The sequence below is a fragment of the Octodon degus genome, unplaced genomic scaffold (assembly GCF_000260255.1).
Source record: "Octodon degus isolate 3935 unplaced genomic scaffold, OctDeg1.0 scaffold00226, whole genome shotgun sequence".
NCBI classification, from domain to species: domain Eukaryota; kingdom Metazoa; phylum Chordata; class Mammalia; order Rodentia; family Octodontidae; genus Octodon; species Octodon degus.
Window position 1 is genome coordinate 557411 of NW_004524802.1, and position 17176 is coordinate 574586.

The window sequence follows — 17176 nt, forward strand, 5'->3', positions numbered from 1 at the left end:
CGGCGGGTGAGTGCGCCGCCCCCCGCGCAGTCCGCGGCCGCCGCGCTTTGTTCCCGCCAGGCTGCGGCGGAGCAGGAAGTGGCCCAGCGCGGCCTGGGCTCGGAGGGCGCGGGGAGCCGGCCGCCCAACCGGCCTCCGCTTGACCTTGGGGCGCCAGTCTGGCCGGGGAGAGGGGCGCTGCCGAGGCCCTGCGAAATGGGGCTGGAGTAGGAGTAAGGCTGGGCCTGCGAGCCCGTGTGAGAGCCTGGAAGGAGACCTTACTTCCCGTGGACAAAAAGTTGCCGTGGTGGCAGGGCGCCCAGCCTAGCCCACAAAGGGCGCCTGGCCCTCCCAGCCCGGAAGCCGCTTCCTGCCTGCCTAGGCCTGGAGGCGCTGCCCACCCTGGCGATTGCTGGGCCTGGAAGGCCGGGTCGGGGGGCTCCTGGGATAGGCTATCCAGGGCCAGCCGGTTCCAGAGCTGGGCCAGTGCCGTGCGACCCCCAGGCCCACCTTGCTCCAGGTGGCCGCTGGTCACTGCTGGACGCAGCCCCAGTGAAGGGCGGGTGCGTTGGTGGCTGGCTGCTGGATAAGCAGCTCCTAGACTTGGGTCCCAGATGATGTGTGGGGTCTTAGTGGTGGTCCCCTCCTCCCTCCTGTGGGGCACCCGGCTGCAGGCGGGGTCCCATGCCCATGCTCGCCCAGTCTGTGCACCCAGTGTATGCCCCACTGGGCTCCGCAGTCATGGGACTGTCAACGTCAGGCCTGGGCCTGGCAGTGGGGGTGGGGGTCTCCAGGCGTCCAGGCCACGCCCACCGGGTCACAGAGACCCCCTGGGCCCTGTGTAGGCTGCCTTCCCTAGGCGAGCTGAGCCATGCTTGCTCTGCCCCTGGGTCTTCTCTGGCCTGGCCTTTGACACAGGCACCGGGGCCTTCCTGCTGGGCCAGATGCTGCTGAAGACAGTGAGAGCCAGTGACACCCTGGATGTCTGGCCCCAGCCCCAGGAGGCCAGAGTGACTGGCAGGAAGGTTTATGGGCTGGCTGGAGAAAGGCCATGTTGGGCTGTATGGTGCCTGGTCCTCCGTCTGGGCTGACCCTGTGGCTTCTTGGTGGGCTGCTGGAAGGAGGAATATGCACGTGCTCCTTCTCAGGGTGCCGGAGTGGTGACATGTGAACTGGGCTTTGAGGGATGCCTAGGAGCACAGTACTTGCACTGGGATAGCTGTGGACTTAGGGGCAGAGTGTGCTTTGGAGTGGGCTGGCGGGTGGGCCCCTGCAGGGCGAGGGCTTGTCTGGTGTCTCTCACCTGTGGCCTCCTGAATGCTGTAATGGTGGCTCTGTAACCACCCTGCCCTGGGTGCCCCTTGCTGACAACCTTCTGACCGTGTCTGTCTCACACACCCAGCACAAGGCCTGGCAAAAGCAGAGATGCCTGGTCCACGTTGGCTGAGTGGATGAACCAGATTCACTGGGTGCCACAGTTCAGGAGGGTGGGGGTTTTGGGAGGTCCAGGTTTGTCCGCAGGGCTCTGGCCTCTGCCGCGCTAGGCCTGGGTCTCGCTTTCCCAGTTGCACGGGGGTCTCTGCCAGGGCTTTGAGCCTGTGGGCCCAGTGTCCAGGCCAGGATGGCCGGGCACTTGGCACTCCCTGGCAGCAGTGGTGGGACAGTGGTCTACAGAAGATGTAGGGTGTGAGTGTTCTGCACAGCTGGGGAGAAGGGGACAGGAAGGTGGGCGTGCCTCTGAGACCCTGTTCTTCCCCCAGACACGGTGGCCAGGGCTGGGCCCTGAGCTCCCTGAGAGGAGACTGTGGAGACCACGAGCACGGTGGGGCCACCCCGGCCCGCAGAGGCTGCAGGCACCATGAACGACGTGGCCATTGTGAAGGAGGGCTGGCTGCACAAGCGAGGTCAGTGGACAGCTGCCCTGCCTCACCTGGTGGCGCCGGGTGGAGCGGGTGCACCTTCCTGGCTTTCCTGGAAGGCAGGACACTGGGTGCTCTGGGGTGGGTACACTGGTGACTGGGCTCCGTATGGGGCTCCCAAGTGCAGAGCAGGGCCACCCCACCTCAGGCTGGGCTCTCCTTCTATTCAGAGTCCAGCCTAGGCTGGCCTGGGTCTGTGGGAGCCCTGCAGCCAAGGGAGCATGGGACAGGCTCCTCCTCCAGCTGTGCCCTCCTGCCCTAGGGGGACACTGGCCAGCCCCTCCCACTTCCTCTTCCTCCAGCTCTACTCTTAGGGAAATTCTGGTGATTCCCTAATGCAGTGCTCTCATGCAGATGGATCCCACGTCTTTGTTGGGGGGGGGGAGCCCCAGGTATGGATCAGACGGGTGTTTGGCAGAAGTGGGTGTCATGAAATGGGCTTTGTGGGATCTGTAGGAGCTCCTCAACAGTGTGGGTCTGGGAGCAGTGGAGGCTAGGGAGAAAGCCAGAGGGTGACAGAGACCTCCAGAAGTCTTGAAGTGCATGGAAGCTGTAATCAGCTTGTACCAGGCAGCCTCAGTTGGCAGCTGCCAGGGCAGTGCTGGCCAGTGGTGGTAGAAGGCTGCGGCCGGGGCCATGTGGGCCTGGCCCCGCTGCCCATCCTGCCCAGCTGCTACCTTTCCCTCCTTCTGAGACCTGATTCCCCAGGAGCAGACCGTACTCCCCCTGCTCTCCACAGCGTCAGTATGGGCTGCCCCCCTCGGCGCTGCTTCCTTTGTGCTGTGCGGTCTGTCTCCTCAACTGGTGTTGGGTGGATGCTTATTGTACCACTTGATTTGGAGCTGACCCTGGCCAGAAGATGCTTGGCCTCCAGTTCCTGGGGCATTTCCTGCCCCGGAGCAGGATGCCCTGGGGGTTTAAGGTTTTCAGGTGCTACTCACCAGGGTCCCTTCTGAGTCCCTGGGTGGGACATCCGGCCCTATGGGGTGTCCAGAGGGCTGGGTGGGGCCCGCTCTGTCCAGGTATGGCCTTCCAGAGCAAAGGTTATAGATAGCCTCGGGCCTCAACATCCCTGTCCCTTCAGTAAGGGCGGGAGGACGTGGGCCCCAGCAGGACAGCCAGCTGCAGCCTCAAGGTGGCACAGGTGTGGGCAGCACCACCCCGCCACACAGTCCTGTCCACTGTCTTCTGACATGCAGTGGTCCCCTGAGCCTCCGGCAAGCAGGCCTGGGCTCCTGGGCCACACTGTACTGTCCTTCAGCACTGAGCCGCACCTTGCCCTCTCTGGCCCTGCAGGGAGCCTGCCAGCCTCCCCAGAACTGTTCTGCAGCCTGGGCCATTTGGCACTGGGCTGGCCCAGGAGGGGGACTGTCCTGGGGGTTCAGAGGCATGGTGATGAGCAGTAGCTGTCTGTTGTGTGTCCCTTGGAGAGTAACCTGGGGGGCCTTGCTGTTGTCCCCTCAGTCAGGCTTGCTGTGTCCTCAGCATCCCTGAGCATAGCAGGGAGCAGCCAAGAAGCAGGACAGGTGGGCGAAGGGACGGCATCGGGCACATATGTGGCTGCCGGGCACGTGTGCCCAGTCATGTGGTGGGGGGAGTGTGTGAGCCTCAGCTCAGCTGAACCCAGGGAGCTGCACACTGGCCCAGCCATGTGTGTCCTGCTGTGGTCATACCCTGACCTGGGCCTCCTGGGAGTGTGGAGCTGGGCGATGACTCCAAGGGGCTTTGGGCCTGGTGCCCTGGGCAGGTGTCCCAGACACCTTGGCCGTGCTGTGAGCTGTGTAGGGCATGGGGGAGCCTGGCCCACGGCTGATGATGGGTAGCGCAGAACAGCTTGGCTGTGGCCGAGGGTGGGCTCCGTGGTGCAGGGCCTGAGTTTCCTGTTTTGTGAGCATGTTGAACTCTCCTTTTAAAAACAAACAACAAAAGAGGAAGCAGGCGACCTTGCCCTGAAGATGGGGTCACTGCTGGCCCCAGCCTGGATGTGGGGGCCTGAGCCCCACAGCCACTGTGTCCTGGCAGGGGTGTCCTCTGGTGGGCACACAGGGGAGAGTGGAGCGGGCATGAGGCCATATGACCCACCAGCTGTTGGGCCCAGACTCCTCCCGACCCCCTCGCAGCCCCATGGGCAGCAGAGTTCACACTGAACAGGGAAGCTGAGGCCTGGGACTGGGCCTGCTGAGGGTGGCCCAGTGGGTTGCATCAGGCTGGTTCCTAGAAGTGCGGCGGGGGTGGAGTGGAGGGAACTGGCCTGGCTGGGCTGGCACCCCTGCCTGGGCACACCCGGGCCAGGCTCCGTGCCAGCATCGAGCCTCAGCCCTCCCACAGTTGGAGCAGAGGCTGCTCCCTGCTGCCTGGGCTGTCCACCACTCTGCCCCCTCTGCCCTTCCCAGCAAGAACTGAGCCTGGCAGTGGGCGGGGGCCCTGGCCCCTGCCTCACAGTTGTCTGCTTCTCTGCTTTTGGACATACCTTTCTTTAACCTTGGGAAATAATCACTGCATGCCTGTAGGTGTTGGCATGAGGGTTCACAGGGACTCCTGTGGGTCTGGCGTGTAGCTGGGATCTTGGGGTGCTGAGTTAGGGAGGCTAGCACTGTAGCCCACGCTTGGCCTCCCTAGTGGGCGGGGTGTTGCACAGGTCCTGACCAGGAGCCAGCTTGAGAGGGTGAGGCCATGCGAGTGTGGTGGCACCTGAAGGGGGAGCCGCGGTGTCCTGGAAGAGGAGACTTAGTGCTGCACTCAGACCCTGCCCCAGAGGGGCTGCGAGGCAGGACTAGGGTGCAAGGTCTGCGGTGAGGTGGCAGCTGGTGGGCCTTGGGGCTTTGCTTCTGTGTCCTCTGGGTGTGTGCACCAGGGTGGAGACAAGCTAGCGTGTGTGCAGCCACCCTGGAAGGAAGCCTCGGCTGCTGTCCCCTCTCAAAGTGGCCCTGCCTGCCCACCTGCCCAGTGGCCGCTCCACCTTCCTGCATCCTGCCAGGAATCCTGGCCCTGTGTGGTGGGTGTGACTGGGCTGTGTCTGAGTGGTTTATCTAGGGAGACCACTTTGGAACTGAATGGGGCGCTTGGTGCTGGTTAAGCCTCTGATGCCCCTTCTTCATGTGACCTCCACCTGTCATGGGTCCCCTGCTGTCACGGGCCACAGCACACCACGCAGATAGGCTGGGTTTGGGGACCATGGTGGCAACAGCTCAGTGGAGGTGGAGCTGGTAGCACGTGGGCTAGGGCCAGTGTGAGAAGCTCTGTAAGCAGGACAGGCAGAGACAGCATCTGGGGAACCAGGCCTCTGGGGTCGGGGAGACCAGAAGCTAGATGTGGGCACAAGTGCACCCCACAAAGGTTGTGGACCGCGTAGGAAGAGTTGAGGGACATGGGATGGGGCCTCACTGGCCTTGGTGACAGATGGACAAGTTTGGTGTGTACCCTGGTGGGGTCTGGGACTTTTACTGGCCAGGGGAGGATGCTGGGCAGTGCCAAGCAGGAGGTGGCGGCAAGGAGGTGCAGGTTGAGTGGCAGAGGTCTGCAGCCTGGGGGGCTGGGCCGGGGATACCTGAAAGCTGGAGGCAGCCCTGCCAGCACCCTGCCAGTACACTGCCTCTGCAGCCCGCAGGATGGTACATACATTGCTGACCGCTTCATGGTAGAGCCCACCCTTGAGAAGAGCTGCTCGTACCTCACAAGCATGGGTCTGTGCACATTGTCTGCTTCTCTGTGACTCGAGTGTCCCTTTGTGGGAGCCTCAGTCTCCCCAGGGAGCAGTAGGCATGATGATCCTGTTTTCCCTGCTCGCAGCTATGCTTTCTGGGTGGATAGGGCTGCAGGCTAGAGAGTGGTCTGGACAGCTGTGGCACCATGTTCGAGCCTGCCCTCATGTCCCATGCCCTAAGGGTCCAGGCAGGGCACCCTGCCTTCCACGGGCCATCTGGGGAGTAGGTGGGTGGGTGGGAGGTCTGTGGCCTTGGTCATCTGGCTTCTCCCTGCTCTGCCCTTGCTGGTTCTTGGGCCATTGATGGCTAGCACGTGCTGGACTCAGGCAGAGGCCCAACAGGCTGAGCCTTGGAGGTGACCGCGCCACCCGCTGCCCACCAGCCCCGAGGGCCGTGTCCATACCACATGCGTGCTCAATGTGCTGGAGAAGGTAAATGGGCACCCAGCAGCTGTCGCACGCGATGGATGTGGTGGCAGCGGGGGACTGTGTGGTCGCTGCTGTCAGCTGGCGCCCGCTCTGCAGGCCTGCTGGGGCTCACTTTGCTGTAGAGAGACAGCTCGGTGCCGCCTGGCGCCCCGCCAGCTGCCGCCTGCCACTGCAGCACCGTGCGGCAAAGTGTTTACCCAGCAGTTTCCCGAGAGCTGGGACTTGGGGTGTTTGTGGCGCTCAGTGTGTGGTGGCTGGGCCAGTGTGGCTCAGAGGGGCCTGTACACCTGGCACTCAGTGGGACCCCAGGACGTTTCTGTGGTGGTGCTGCATGGTACCCTCACCTACGGCCCAGCTCACTGGCCAAGAGGCCTCACTCGCAGGTGCTCTGGCATTGGGGCCTTCTGGGAGCCTTGCTACAACCCCAGTGTCTGGTCTAGGAGGGGCTGGCAGGAGCAGTGACCCTGCGCTGGTGGGGGACCAGTCAGGTTGACCACAGGTAGGTCAAAGGGCCATGAGCCAGGCTGAGGACTTGGGTGCAGGTTCAGTGGAGGTGTTGGCTCTGCTGTTAACCAGGTCAGGGCCAGGGCCCTGGCTCACCCTGCCCACCTGCAGTTGGGTGGATCCAGGAGGACCTCAGGCTGGAGGAGTGGTACAGGCCAGGCCTCCAGAGCCTGCCAAAGGTTGGATAGATGAGTGCCATTGGCTGGAGCTGCGCTGGCCACTGCCCACCCCTTTGCAGTGGCTGTATCTTGGCAGGAGCTGAGCCTTCTCTGACATCAGGGCCAGCCTGACTGCCCACCGTGGCTGCCTTGGGTCTACTGCCTGTGGAGTACCCCTCTGGCCTTAGGGAGCTGTGGGCCTCAGCAGGGGTGGGGGTGGGCGTGTCCTGAGGGTTGGCTTGGCTTTGTTCTTGGTCTCTTGCTTGTGTCTGTCCAGAGCACTGGGCCCTGTGGTCCCCATGTGGGTCCATGTCCCTGAGGACTGCTGGCTGCACAAGTCCCCAGCTGGGGCCAGCTTGCTGAGGGTAGGGGAGTCAGGTCAGAGAGGTTCACTCCTGCAGACAGGACAAAGGGGAGCCTTGTGGCCAGTCTCTTCCTGCCCGTCCCAGCAACTGCAACCCCAGCGTGTCCTCTGTGGCCCCGCCCACATAGCTCTGCAGGGTCTCCCAGTCCTGGAGGGGCTGGGGCCCAAGGCCACGGTCTGAGTTGCTGGCCTGCCTCTTGTCTGTCCTGAGCTGAACTTGTTAACGTGCTGGCCACGGACCAGGCCACAGCTGCCCCCACCCCAGTGACCACCTGACCAAGCTGTGTGTGTCCAAGCTGCTCTGAAGGGGTCTAGGTGCTGGGCCCCATAGGGAAAGGGGGTGAGGCCTCCTGCAGTGCCAGATTCCTGGGCCTTCCTGGCCCTTCTCTTGGGGGGCTTATTTCCCAGCGAGGACTGCCTTCAGCTCGCAGCCCTGGTCATGCTCCTAGAGTGGCTGGCCCTGTGCAGCTCATCTAGGGACAGGGCTGGGCTGGTGGGGCAGGAGCTGGGAGGAAGGAGGCTAATTTAGGGTCAGATTGGGAGTCCACTGGGGTGGAGGCTGAGTGCTGGTGTGGTGGGGGGGGCTGTGATAGGGGCGGGCAGCAGGTGGTAGAGCAAGATGGATTTTCCAGGGTGTACAGGCACAATACTCATCAGCCGCCCCGCTCGGTTAGCGTCCTGGGGAGCGGCAGCTGGCAAAATGGGAGGCACTCCATCAGGGGCCGACAGCTCCAGACTGGTGCCGGCGGGTGGGCACTCGTGTGGGCGGGTGCGTGGGCCGGGATCGGGGGTGGGTACCCCCTGCTTGCTCTGCCCGCTCCATCTCCTGCCTGAGCTGCACAGCCAGGCTTTCCATCAGGATGGCGGCCAGGCGGGGCCATGTGGTACTGTGATTGGCAGGTGTACGCACCCGGTGGGACCTGTGTGTCCATAGGGGCTGTGGGAGCCTGCCTTGTGCATCTGGCTGAGGGGCAGATGCCGACTCTCCTCAAGTGGGTTGTGCTGGGTGATGGTCATAGGCCCCAGCAACTCCGAGGTCCAGGTTTTGGCTGTAAGTGCCCTGGTGGCCACAGGTCTGTTGTAGGCCAGCAGCGAGTAGGTCTGTCCCCTCAGAACCCCTGCATTGTCCAGACAGGGCATCACAGAGAGGGAACACTTCCCACTGGTGTCTGGGATGGGCAGCCTGGTTGGGCTCTGGTCACCCTCTCCCAGCTGCATCAGGGTACCCTGCAGCCCCCCTATGCACACTCAGGCCCTGCTGGGGGCAGGTGCTGTGTGCCCCATGCATCTCTCTCTAGCCAGAATGATGCAGAGTAAAGCTCGCATGGCTGGGCACTAGGGCTTGGCTTGGGGGAAGACTCTGTGGCTTGCACCCTGGAAGGAAGGTGCAGCTGAGGCTGTGAAGGCTGCCTGGGTGCCCACCTGGGACACCAAGGTATGGCATGGCCTGTGGAAGGGCTGAAGATGGGGAAGGCTGCCAGCCTCTGGGGCTGCAAGAAATTGAGGGTGGGGGCCAGGGAGATGGCTCATGGGGCCGGGGAGATGGCTCAGTGGAATAAGTGCTTCCCTGGCAAGCGTAAGGGCCTGAGTTCAATCCCTGGTTCTGCCAAAAAAAAAAAAAAAAAAAAATCGAGGGTGTTGTCTGGCCTCACACAGCCCATGCACCTGGGAAGCCGTGCCTGCCCCGGGTGCTTGGCTGGGCTCACCTGCTCCATGCCCTGTGGGGCTGGGCATGCATGGCTTACCCGTGGGACCAAGCCATCACTGTCTGCTTGTCCCTCCAGGTCCAGGGCTTTGCCTAGCAGAAGACCTGGCCCCCATCCAGGGCCTTAGCCTGAGGGCTGGTCCTACCCCACCCTCTTGCTTAGTGTCCCCTCAGATGAAGAAGTTGCCTAATTAGTGAGTTCCCTGTTGTTCAGACTCCTTGCTCGGCAAAATGTAAATGCAACATTTTTTTCTGGGTGTCAGTGTGAAAAATGACAGTCGTTCAGAGATCGCGGAGGACATCTGCTTGCACCCCTGCTCACGAGTGCCTGTGTGCGGCTGATGCTGCAGAACTTGGGAGGAATGCTGCTGTGTACCTGGGTGGCCCAGCATGCAGCTGGTCTTAGCGCCTGGCCACAGGATCCTCCTGGGTCTGCTTCCACAGGCCGAGGGCCCCCTGGCCCAGTCCCGTCGGTCTGCAGATGGGCTGGCACCAGCCAGGAGGCCCCCACCCCGCCGCACAAGGCTCCACCCGCAGGCAGGGCTCAGTCTTGGTAGCAGCCACCACTTACGGCCCCTGGGTGCCTAGGCAGAGCGCTTGTCAGGAGCCCTGGCAGTGCAGCTGGACCCTCACAGTGCGCCTCTCCCAGAGGGCCTGTCTCTGCCCCACCCCCACCTGGCCTGCCCAGGCAGTGTGCTCAGCACGGCCCTGCCTGTGCCCTGCAGGGGAGTACATCAAGACCTGGCGGCCACGCTACTTCCTCCTCAAGAATGATGGCACCTTCATTGGCTATAAGGAGCGGCCACAGGACGTGGACCAGCGGGAGTCCCCGCTCAACAACTTCTCTGTGGCACGTAAGTGTCCTCTTCCTCTTGCTCTCCCTAGGCTGGAGCACGGATGGTGTGGTGGACAGGGACAGCTAGAGCCCTCAGGATAGTGCTGGTTCCTGGGTTACATCTGGGTGGCCAGGAGGGAGCTGTACCCGGGAGCTCTTGTGTGGAAGCTGCGGGCTCTGACGTGCGGGGCTGGGCTGAACATGGCCCACCGGGTCTCATGGGACCTGTGGGTGGAGCAGACACTGTACGGGGGGCCTCCAGCCCCCACAGCTCTGCTCCCCACCCCGAGAGGAGTTGGACTTCTGCCTGTGGAAGCTCCCAAGGTCCTGCATGCCTGCGGGTCCCTTTGCCTTCCGCACGACGGGCGAGGGCTGTAGGTTCTGGGACGCCCTGCCCACGTGGGCCTGGAAGGCAGGACGCTGGTTGTTTTGTCATCACTAGCCAGATCACCTGGGGCGGACCCAGGACAGGGCCAGTGTACAGGGTGACCGAATGCTGAGGCTTGGCTGTGGGACATCTGTGGGGGTAGCATGCCAAGGCAGACCTGTGGCATTGGCCTGAGCCTGTGGTTTGGGGGTGTGGTGCAGTGTCCGTATGGGTTGGTCCTGGGTTGCACCCTGGCACCTTCTCAGGCACCCAGCCTTCAAAAAGCCCTGCCTGTCCTGCCTAGAACCTCACTGGGTCCTGGGCCCTGGTCCTGGAAGCCAGGCTGGGTGTGGACGACCCCAGCTGTGGGATCTACAGGCAGAAAGAGGAGCAGGGATGGTTTGGGCACTCTACTGTTCGGTCGCCAATCCTGTATCCCCAGACTGTGCTTGAGGAAGGAGCCACAGCCAGGGCCATGAGCCCCAGGTGCCTAGCCGGGAGAAGCAGAGCCTGCCCCATGAGGCCTGGGCCAAAGGCCCCTTGGAGCCTTTACCTGAACCCAGTTCCTCTGAACCCAAGTTCATCCTCTGCAGCTCCTCCAGCCTGAGGCCCAGCAGTAGCAGACTGGTCTGACAGTCAGGGGTCCCCAGGATGGGAGAGACCAAGGCGGCAGCTCCCTACCCACTGGCAGCCTTGACCCATGCTCTCTCTGGCGTCCTCTCAATGAGAGCCGGGCCTTCATGGCTGGAGAGGCACCTCAGCATGCCCCAGAGTGAGCACAGTGGGCAGGGGCCAGCAGGAGGGTGCATGGAAAGGCGTCAGCTGGGGAAAGGGTTGCCTGAGCGGTGAGCAGGCTGTGGGCTGCAAGAGGGAGGTGGTGGCACCAGCCGGGGGGTGGGGTGGGGTGGCTGTGCTGGCCTCAGTGACCAGGGCTTTCCCCAGAGTGGGTTCCAGTTTGTGAGGGGCCAGAACCCCAGCTCTGGATATGGCATCCCACCTGGTGGCCTCCGGTAGGCTGCCCTGAAGGAAGCAGGAGGCTCTGTGCCACACAAGGACAGGCAGATCTTCCATCCTCCTGTGCCTGGTGTTGGTGCAGGCCTTCCCCGCAGCTTCGCCTCAGGCCCCTGGCCAGTGTCCCTTTGCACACTCAGTGGAGCCCTGCTTGCCCCTACATTGCCAGGGCCCCAGTGCTGGAGTGTGGGAGGCTCCCTCCAAGTCCTGCCCAGAAACTCTCTGCACGCACAGCTCTCACCCCCCAGGGCTGCTTTGTCCTCACCTCCATCCACTGTGGGGTGTGTGCTACAGGTATGCATGAGTCCCAGGGGCATGTGGGCCCAGGTGCACATGTTACAGAATACACATATATCACAGGTGTGTGCGTGTCTCAGCTGCACAAGCAGGCCAGGTGCATGTGTGGCCAGGAGTGTGTGTGTGTGTGTGATGTTCTTCTGTGTGAGATGCATATGTGCACATGTTGCAGGTGTGCATGCCTCAGGTGTGTGAGCTGAAGGAGGGTGTGCTGCAGCCATGTCTCCTAGGTGTGTAGCTACTCTAGGTCTGTGCTGCAGGTTTACGTGTTCCAGGGTCTGCTTCAGGGTGTGCGTGTGCTCCAGCTGGGCTTGGGGAAGAAGCCACAGGCATTTGTGCACCAGGTGCAACGGGGCAAGCTGCATCCCTACCATGCTCAGAGACCTCAGTGCCCCTTGGTCTTCAAAGCCTAGCGTGAATTGGGAGCTCAGACAAAGGCAGGGAGTGCTGTGGGATGGGTCTCCTGGGGTTGCCCTCACCTTCAGGATGAGGGCGGGTGTCCCAGCTACAGCAGGGCTAGGACCTGTTTAGAAGAAAACAGCTTGGAAGGGGTCTGGATTGGCCCCTGGGGCCAGGTGGGTTCTGTAAGGGTGGACATGGTGGGAGAGGAGGGCAGGAGATGCTCCCCTGGCTCTGCCCTCAGAATGCCAGCTCATGAAGACGGAGCGGCCCAGGCCCAACACCTTCATCATCCGCTGCCTGCAGTGGACCACTGTCATCGAGCGCACATTCCACGTGGAGACGCCTGAGGAGCGGTGCGTAGGTGGGGTGCGGGCCTGCTGCAGACAGTGGACACAGGGCAGTGGACACAGGGCAGGACACAGGGCAGGTCCTGCTGCTCGTAGCCATCCTTGTCCCCCTTCTAGAAACAAGCCCTGCCCCACCTTGTGGTGCAGGTGGCTGGGAAAACAACCTAGAGTGAACACAAGGTGGGTTGGGCTGCCCTGCTGTGGGCTGGACCTCCATGTCTGCAGCATCCAGGAGGTTTTCAGACTATGGCGCCCAGGTTCTGGGTGGCTGCTGGGAGCTCTGGGGCTGCTGTGCTGGCCAAAGGTAAAGGTGACGGAGCCGATGGCCTGCAGGGAGGAGTGGACAACTGCCATCCAGACAGTGGCTGACGGGCTCAAGAGGCAGGAGGAGGAGCTGATGGAGTTCCAGTCGGGCTCACCCAGTGACAGCTCGGGGGCTGAGGAGATGGAGGTGTCCACGGCCAAGCCCAGGCACCGTGTGGTAAAGCTCAGACACCTGACACCCCTTGGGGCACAGGTCTTCCTCACCTGACTTCCTGGGTATGGCCTGGATGTGAGGGGCCTGGGGCCTTGCTGACCCTACAGGCCCACCTGCCCCTGGCCCCCGGTCTACTGTGGGTGACACTGTGTAGCCTCTGGGTTTTGAGCAGTTGTGGGCACAGGATTGCTGACCGGCGCTGCCTGTTGCCCACAGACCATGAATGAATTTGAATACCTGAAGCTTCTGGGCAAGGGAACCTTTGGGAAGGTGATCCTGGTGAAGGAGAAGGCCACAGGCCGCTACTATGCCATGAAGATCCTCAAGAAGGAGGTCATCGTAGCCAAGGTGTGGTGGGTGCAGCTGGGTGGCTGGGCAGGCAGGAGCAGGCCTGGCCTGGCACTCAGCTGATACTGCCTTCCAGGATGAGGTAGCCCACACACTGACTGAGAACCGAGTCCTGCAGAACTCCAGGCACCCTTTCCTCACGGTGAGTGGGGCCACCCCCAGTGGGTTGATGCAAGACAGTGTCTTCCTGGGCTTCAGATGTCACCTGTGGCAGGCTGGGTATGATAGTGCCAGATGCTGGCTGTGGGCATGCAGCCGCAGGGCTGGTGACCTTGCTCTCCAGTCTGCCCAGACTTGGCAAGCCCCCACCTCTGCAAACCTCCCTACCCAGGAGGGGAGTGTGCTAGGCGTCCACACCCAGGGGAGGGCCCTGTCCAGCCAGCTGCTTAGCTTTAGGGTCAGCACTTGGGAGTGATCAGCCATTGGTGGCCTTCTGTGGATGAGGCTGGCTATGTTCTGAGACAGCTCAGCATCAGGGTGGGAAAGCTCGACTTCCCTTCAGTCTTGGTGCCCCAGAGCCTGGCGCACTGCTTCTGAGAGCCTAACGTTTTCCCTGGATGTGAATCCCGACCCCCATAGCTCATCTTTAGAGTCTGCCTCTGTGCCCGTGGGCCACCTGGCACCCATGGGTGCACGGCCTCCACCTATCCCTACCCTCATGGAGGGCTGCAGCTCCAGCTGTGCTCTGTTCCAGGCCCTGAAGTACTCGTTTCAGACACATGACCGCCTCTGCTTCGTCATGGAGTATGCCAACGGGGGTGAGGTAGGCGGGGGCAGTACTTGGGTGGCCGCAGCAGTGATGTATAGGTGGACTTGCCAGGGGTAGAGGATAGTGCCCTGGCCTCACCAAGTTGGGGTCTCCAGGACCACCTGGGCTGGCCCCCCGTCCTACCTGCAGGTGGCAGGTGGCCCTTCGCCTGTGGCCCCTCAGTGTACCCTCCCACAGCTCTTCTTCCACCTGTCTCGTGAGCGTGTGTTCTCCGAGGACCGGGCCCGCTTTTATGGCGCAGAGATTGTGTCAGCCCTGGACTACCTGCACTCTGAGAAGAACGTGGTGTACCGGGATCTCAAGGTGGGACCCCAAGTTGTGCTCCACAAGTGGGCTGGAAGGCAGGGCCCGGCCATGGAGCTGACCCCAGGCCTCCCGACAGCTGGAGAACCTCATGCTGGATAAGGATGGGCACATAAAGATAACAGATTTTGGGCTGTGCAAGGAAGGCATCAAGGACGGTGCCACTATGAAGACCTTTTGTGGGACGCCTGAGTACCTGGCCCCCGAGGTATGTCACCCCTACTCTTCACCTGCCCGGCTACCTGTGTCCCATTGCACTGTGACACCCAGTCCCTGTGCAGGTGCTGGAGGACAATGACTACGGCCGCGCAGTGGACTGGTGGGGGCTGGGCGTGGTCATGTATGAGATGATGTGTGGCCGCCTGCCCTTCTACAACCAGGACCACGAGAAGCTGTTTGAGCTCATCCTCATGGAAGAGATCCGCTTCCCACGCACACTCGGCCCCGAAGCCAAGTCCCTGCTCTCAGGGCTGCTCAAGAAGGACCCCAAGCAGAGGTGTTTCCCTGCCCGGCACACCCAGGAGGGTGGGGCTGGGGCGCATGCTGAGCTGGCTGTGTTCCTGCAGGCTTGGCGGGGGACCCGAGGACGCCAAGGAGATCATGCAGCACCGCTTCTTCGCCAGCATTGTATGGCAGGATGTGTACGAGAAGAAGGTGCGGTGCCGTGTCCCCACAGGCATGTGCACATGCCCTCTGTCTCACTCAGCCACAGTGGCATGCACACGCGCCCTCATGGCACACTGCTCACAGGGGAGCCCCCGACCGGGGCCCGCTGCAGCCTGCTGTTCGTGCTCACTTGCAGGGGTCCAACCCCCTTCTCCCTGTTCCCCAGCAAGCTGTGCCCCATCACACTCCTGGTGCCAGGCGCCAAGGCTGTGTGGGAAGCGTGTGGGGGAGAGGAGGGTATCACTCTGTCAATGGTGGGTGCGCCCTGCTCTTGGCCTTGATGGGTCTGGTTTCCCGCTGGTGCCCTGCCATGGAGCACTCCTTTGCTGGAATCCTCCATCATGCCTTTGTGCCACAGTGGAGGGCAAGGCGCTAGGCCCTTGCTTAGTTTCCTGGCTCTGCCCTCAAAGGTAGGGAGTGAGAACAGTGCTTCCATCCTGCCCAGCCTTGACCAGGGAGCTTGTGAGTCCATGGGCAGCACTGACCTCCAGGCCAACCTCCAGGATGATGTCTGGGGGGTTCCTGTCTTGTGGGTCTGAGGAGTATTTGGGGCTCCTCCCAAGGGGAAAGGTCCCTCTCTGGATCCTGCAGGATGTTCTTGAAGGGAAGCTCCACTGTCCCTGTCCCTCTGGATTAGTTCTCTCTTGAACTCTTGCCCAAAGGAGGCAGTTGTGCTTGGGGCCCGTCCTACCCGCCTCCTTCCCTGCATGCTCCCCACTGCCAGGAGACCAGGAGATGGGGCTCACCCTGTGCACCTGTTCCTAAGGAGGCCCGTGAGGAGCACAGAGGAGGGACTTGCCTTTCATGGAGTAGGGGTTGTGGCTGGGCTGGGCCTGGGGTCCTCCCTCTGAAGGTGTATAAGTGCAGCTCCCCTGGCCTGCCATCTCCTGGCCTGCTCCCCATTCACTGGAGTCTGGGCACTGAGGGGCTGGAACCTTCTGAGCTGAGTGCACTAGGGGGTGCGGGACAGGCCCAGTAAGCAGCCCTTGCTGTGCCCCCTACAGCTCAGCCCGCCCTTCAAGCCGCAGGTCACCTCGGAGACCGACACTAGGTATTTTGACGAAGAGTTCACAGCCCAGATGATCACCATCACACCACCTGACCAAGGTGAGGAGGGGCTGCACACCAGCCCACAGAGCCAGCTGCCCTGGTGGCTCTGGATGCTTTACAGTCCCGACTGTGAAGGGCAGTGGTGTTCAGGGTGGGGGTCCGTGTTCTCAGGGCTAGTGTCGCCACGTCCAGGCTGCAGCCATCTTGGTGTTTCCTGCCTCGTGGCAGGTGGGCTGCTGCAGTCAGCTGTGTCCCACCCTGCAGACGACAGCATGGGAAGTGTGGACAGTGCGCGGAGGCCTCACTTCCCGCAGTTCTCCTACTCGGCCAGCGGCACAGCCTGAGGGCCTGCCCGGCAGAGGCTCAGCTGCACTTGCACTCTGGATCTGGAGCCTCCGGCAGACGACCTGCATGGCGATTCCGGATGCACTGGGAGGAGCCATGCTAGCCTCCCGGGCTTGGGGAGGATCATCCTGCTGGGATGTGCTCAGCCACCTGGCTAGGTCAAGAGAAAAATTGTCCTACAGTTTCTCTTAATTTATTTCATCCAATCTGTTCTCCAAACGTGGCCTGTCCTCAGAACAGCTCCACTCACGTAGGAGGCGTTAGGGTGGGTGCGCTGGCGGCACGGGGTGGTGGCTTGGGGCAGCGACTGCCTGACCGGCTGTGCATCTGGCTGCCGTCCACCTGGGGTCCAGGGCCTCATCCCACCTGCAGCACTAGGAGGAGCTTCACGGGGGGCACAAGGCAGTCTCTGCCCCAGGGCTGTGTCTCCAAGGACATCCTTGGAGCAGCTCTGACAAGCCAGCACAGGCTCACATGGGACAGCCATGTACCCTGCCATTCCCAGACTGCAAGAGCGAAAGCTCGGTGAAAGGAGAGCCCCACCCCCCTCCGGGCCCCGATGACTTCTGTCTTCGCACTCATCCTCTCCCAGCTTCACCTCTGACCTCCCACCTGGCCTGTCCTCTCTTGGCCAGATTTGGCTGCTGCTGCACCATGCCTTTTTTTTTTTTTACAGCATTCAACTTTAGAATTTTTACTATTATAATATGAAACTTTCCCTCCCAAGTCTTCAATAAAAATTGCTTTTCAAATTTGTCTGGCTTTGCTGGGTGTTGTGGGGTGAAAGGCCAAGGCCAGGGCCTGTGCTGAGGTTGGCCTCTGTCATGTGGCACAAGGCAGCTTCCAGCGGGACACATCTGAGGACAGGCAGCAATTGTCTGAGCTGCTGCCAGCCCCAGCTGCTGTCTGACCTACAGGGAAGGGAGTGAGACCCTGGCCACCAGTAACAACAGACGTGGCAAGGCCCAGAGCACCTGGAATCAGCCCACAGGGTGTACAATTGGCATCCGCTGGTCAGTGCCTGGTGGGACTGCTTTGGGCCAGGCAGGGTACAGTTACAGTTGGACTACAGAGGTGGGGCAGGGCCTCATCCTAATGGGCTACACTGCCTATAGGGTGGTGTGGTCCTGTTTGCACTGGGTGGGAAGGGTGACTGTCTGGGCCTCCACGGGCAGCTAAGATCTTGGTATTTTTGGT

The 17176-nt window shown here is 62.0% G+C and overlaps 1 protein-coding gene across 2 annotated transcripts; it reads left to right on the plus strand.

The window, feature by feature from the left end:
* The first annotated feature begins 1720 nt into the window (after positions 1 to 1720).
* Positions 1721 to 16733, plus strand: Akt1 (AKT serine/threonine kinase 1). Of its 2 annotated transcripts, none has more exons than XM_023705675.1 (13): positions 1721 to 1883; positions 9487 to 9615; positions 11915 to 12026; positions 12354 to 12501; positions 12715 to 12846; positions 12923 to 12988; positions 13541 to 13609; positions 13745 to 13918; positions 13998 to 14126; positions 14200 to 14414; positions 14485 to 14572; positions 15589 to 15691; positions 15899 to 16733. In XM_023705675.1, exons 1-13 carry the CDS (start codon positions 1838 to 1840, stop codon positions 15976 to 15978), a joined length of 1491 nt encoding a protein of 496 aa, XP_023561443.1. In that variant the 5' UTR covers positions 1721 to 1837; the 3' UTR covers positions 15979 to 16733. The 2 variants fall into 2 exon arrangements, with proteins under 2 accessions (XP_023561443.1, XP_004645435.1); XM_004645378.2 differs by having other exon boundaries at positions 1722 to 1883; positions 13793 to 13918.
* Positions 16734 to 17176: the final 443 nt, after the last annotated feature.

Coding starts and splice junctions, on each gene's coding strand:
- Akt1 (XM_023705675.1), top strand. CDS start 1,838: ATGAACGACGTGGCCATTGTGAAGGAGGGCTGGCTGCACAAGCGAG. Junction 14,415..14,484: donor AAGAAGGACCCCAAGCAGAG/GTGTTTCCCTGC, acceptor GTGTTCCTGCAG/GCTTGGCGGGGGACCCGAGG. Junction 15,692..15,898: donor CATCACACCACCTGACCAAG/GTGAGGAGGGGC, acceptor CCCACCCTGCAG/ACGACAGCATGGGAAGTGTG.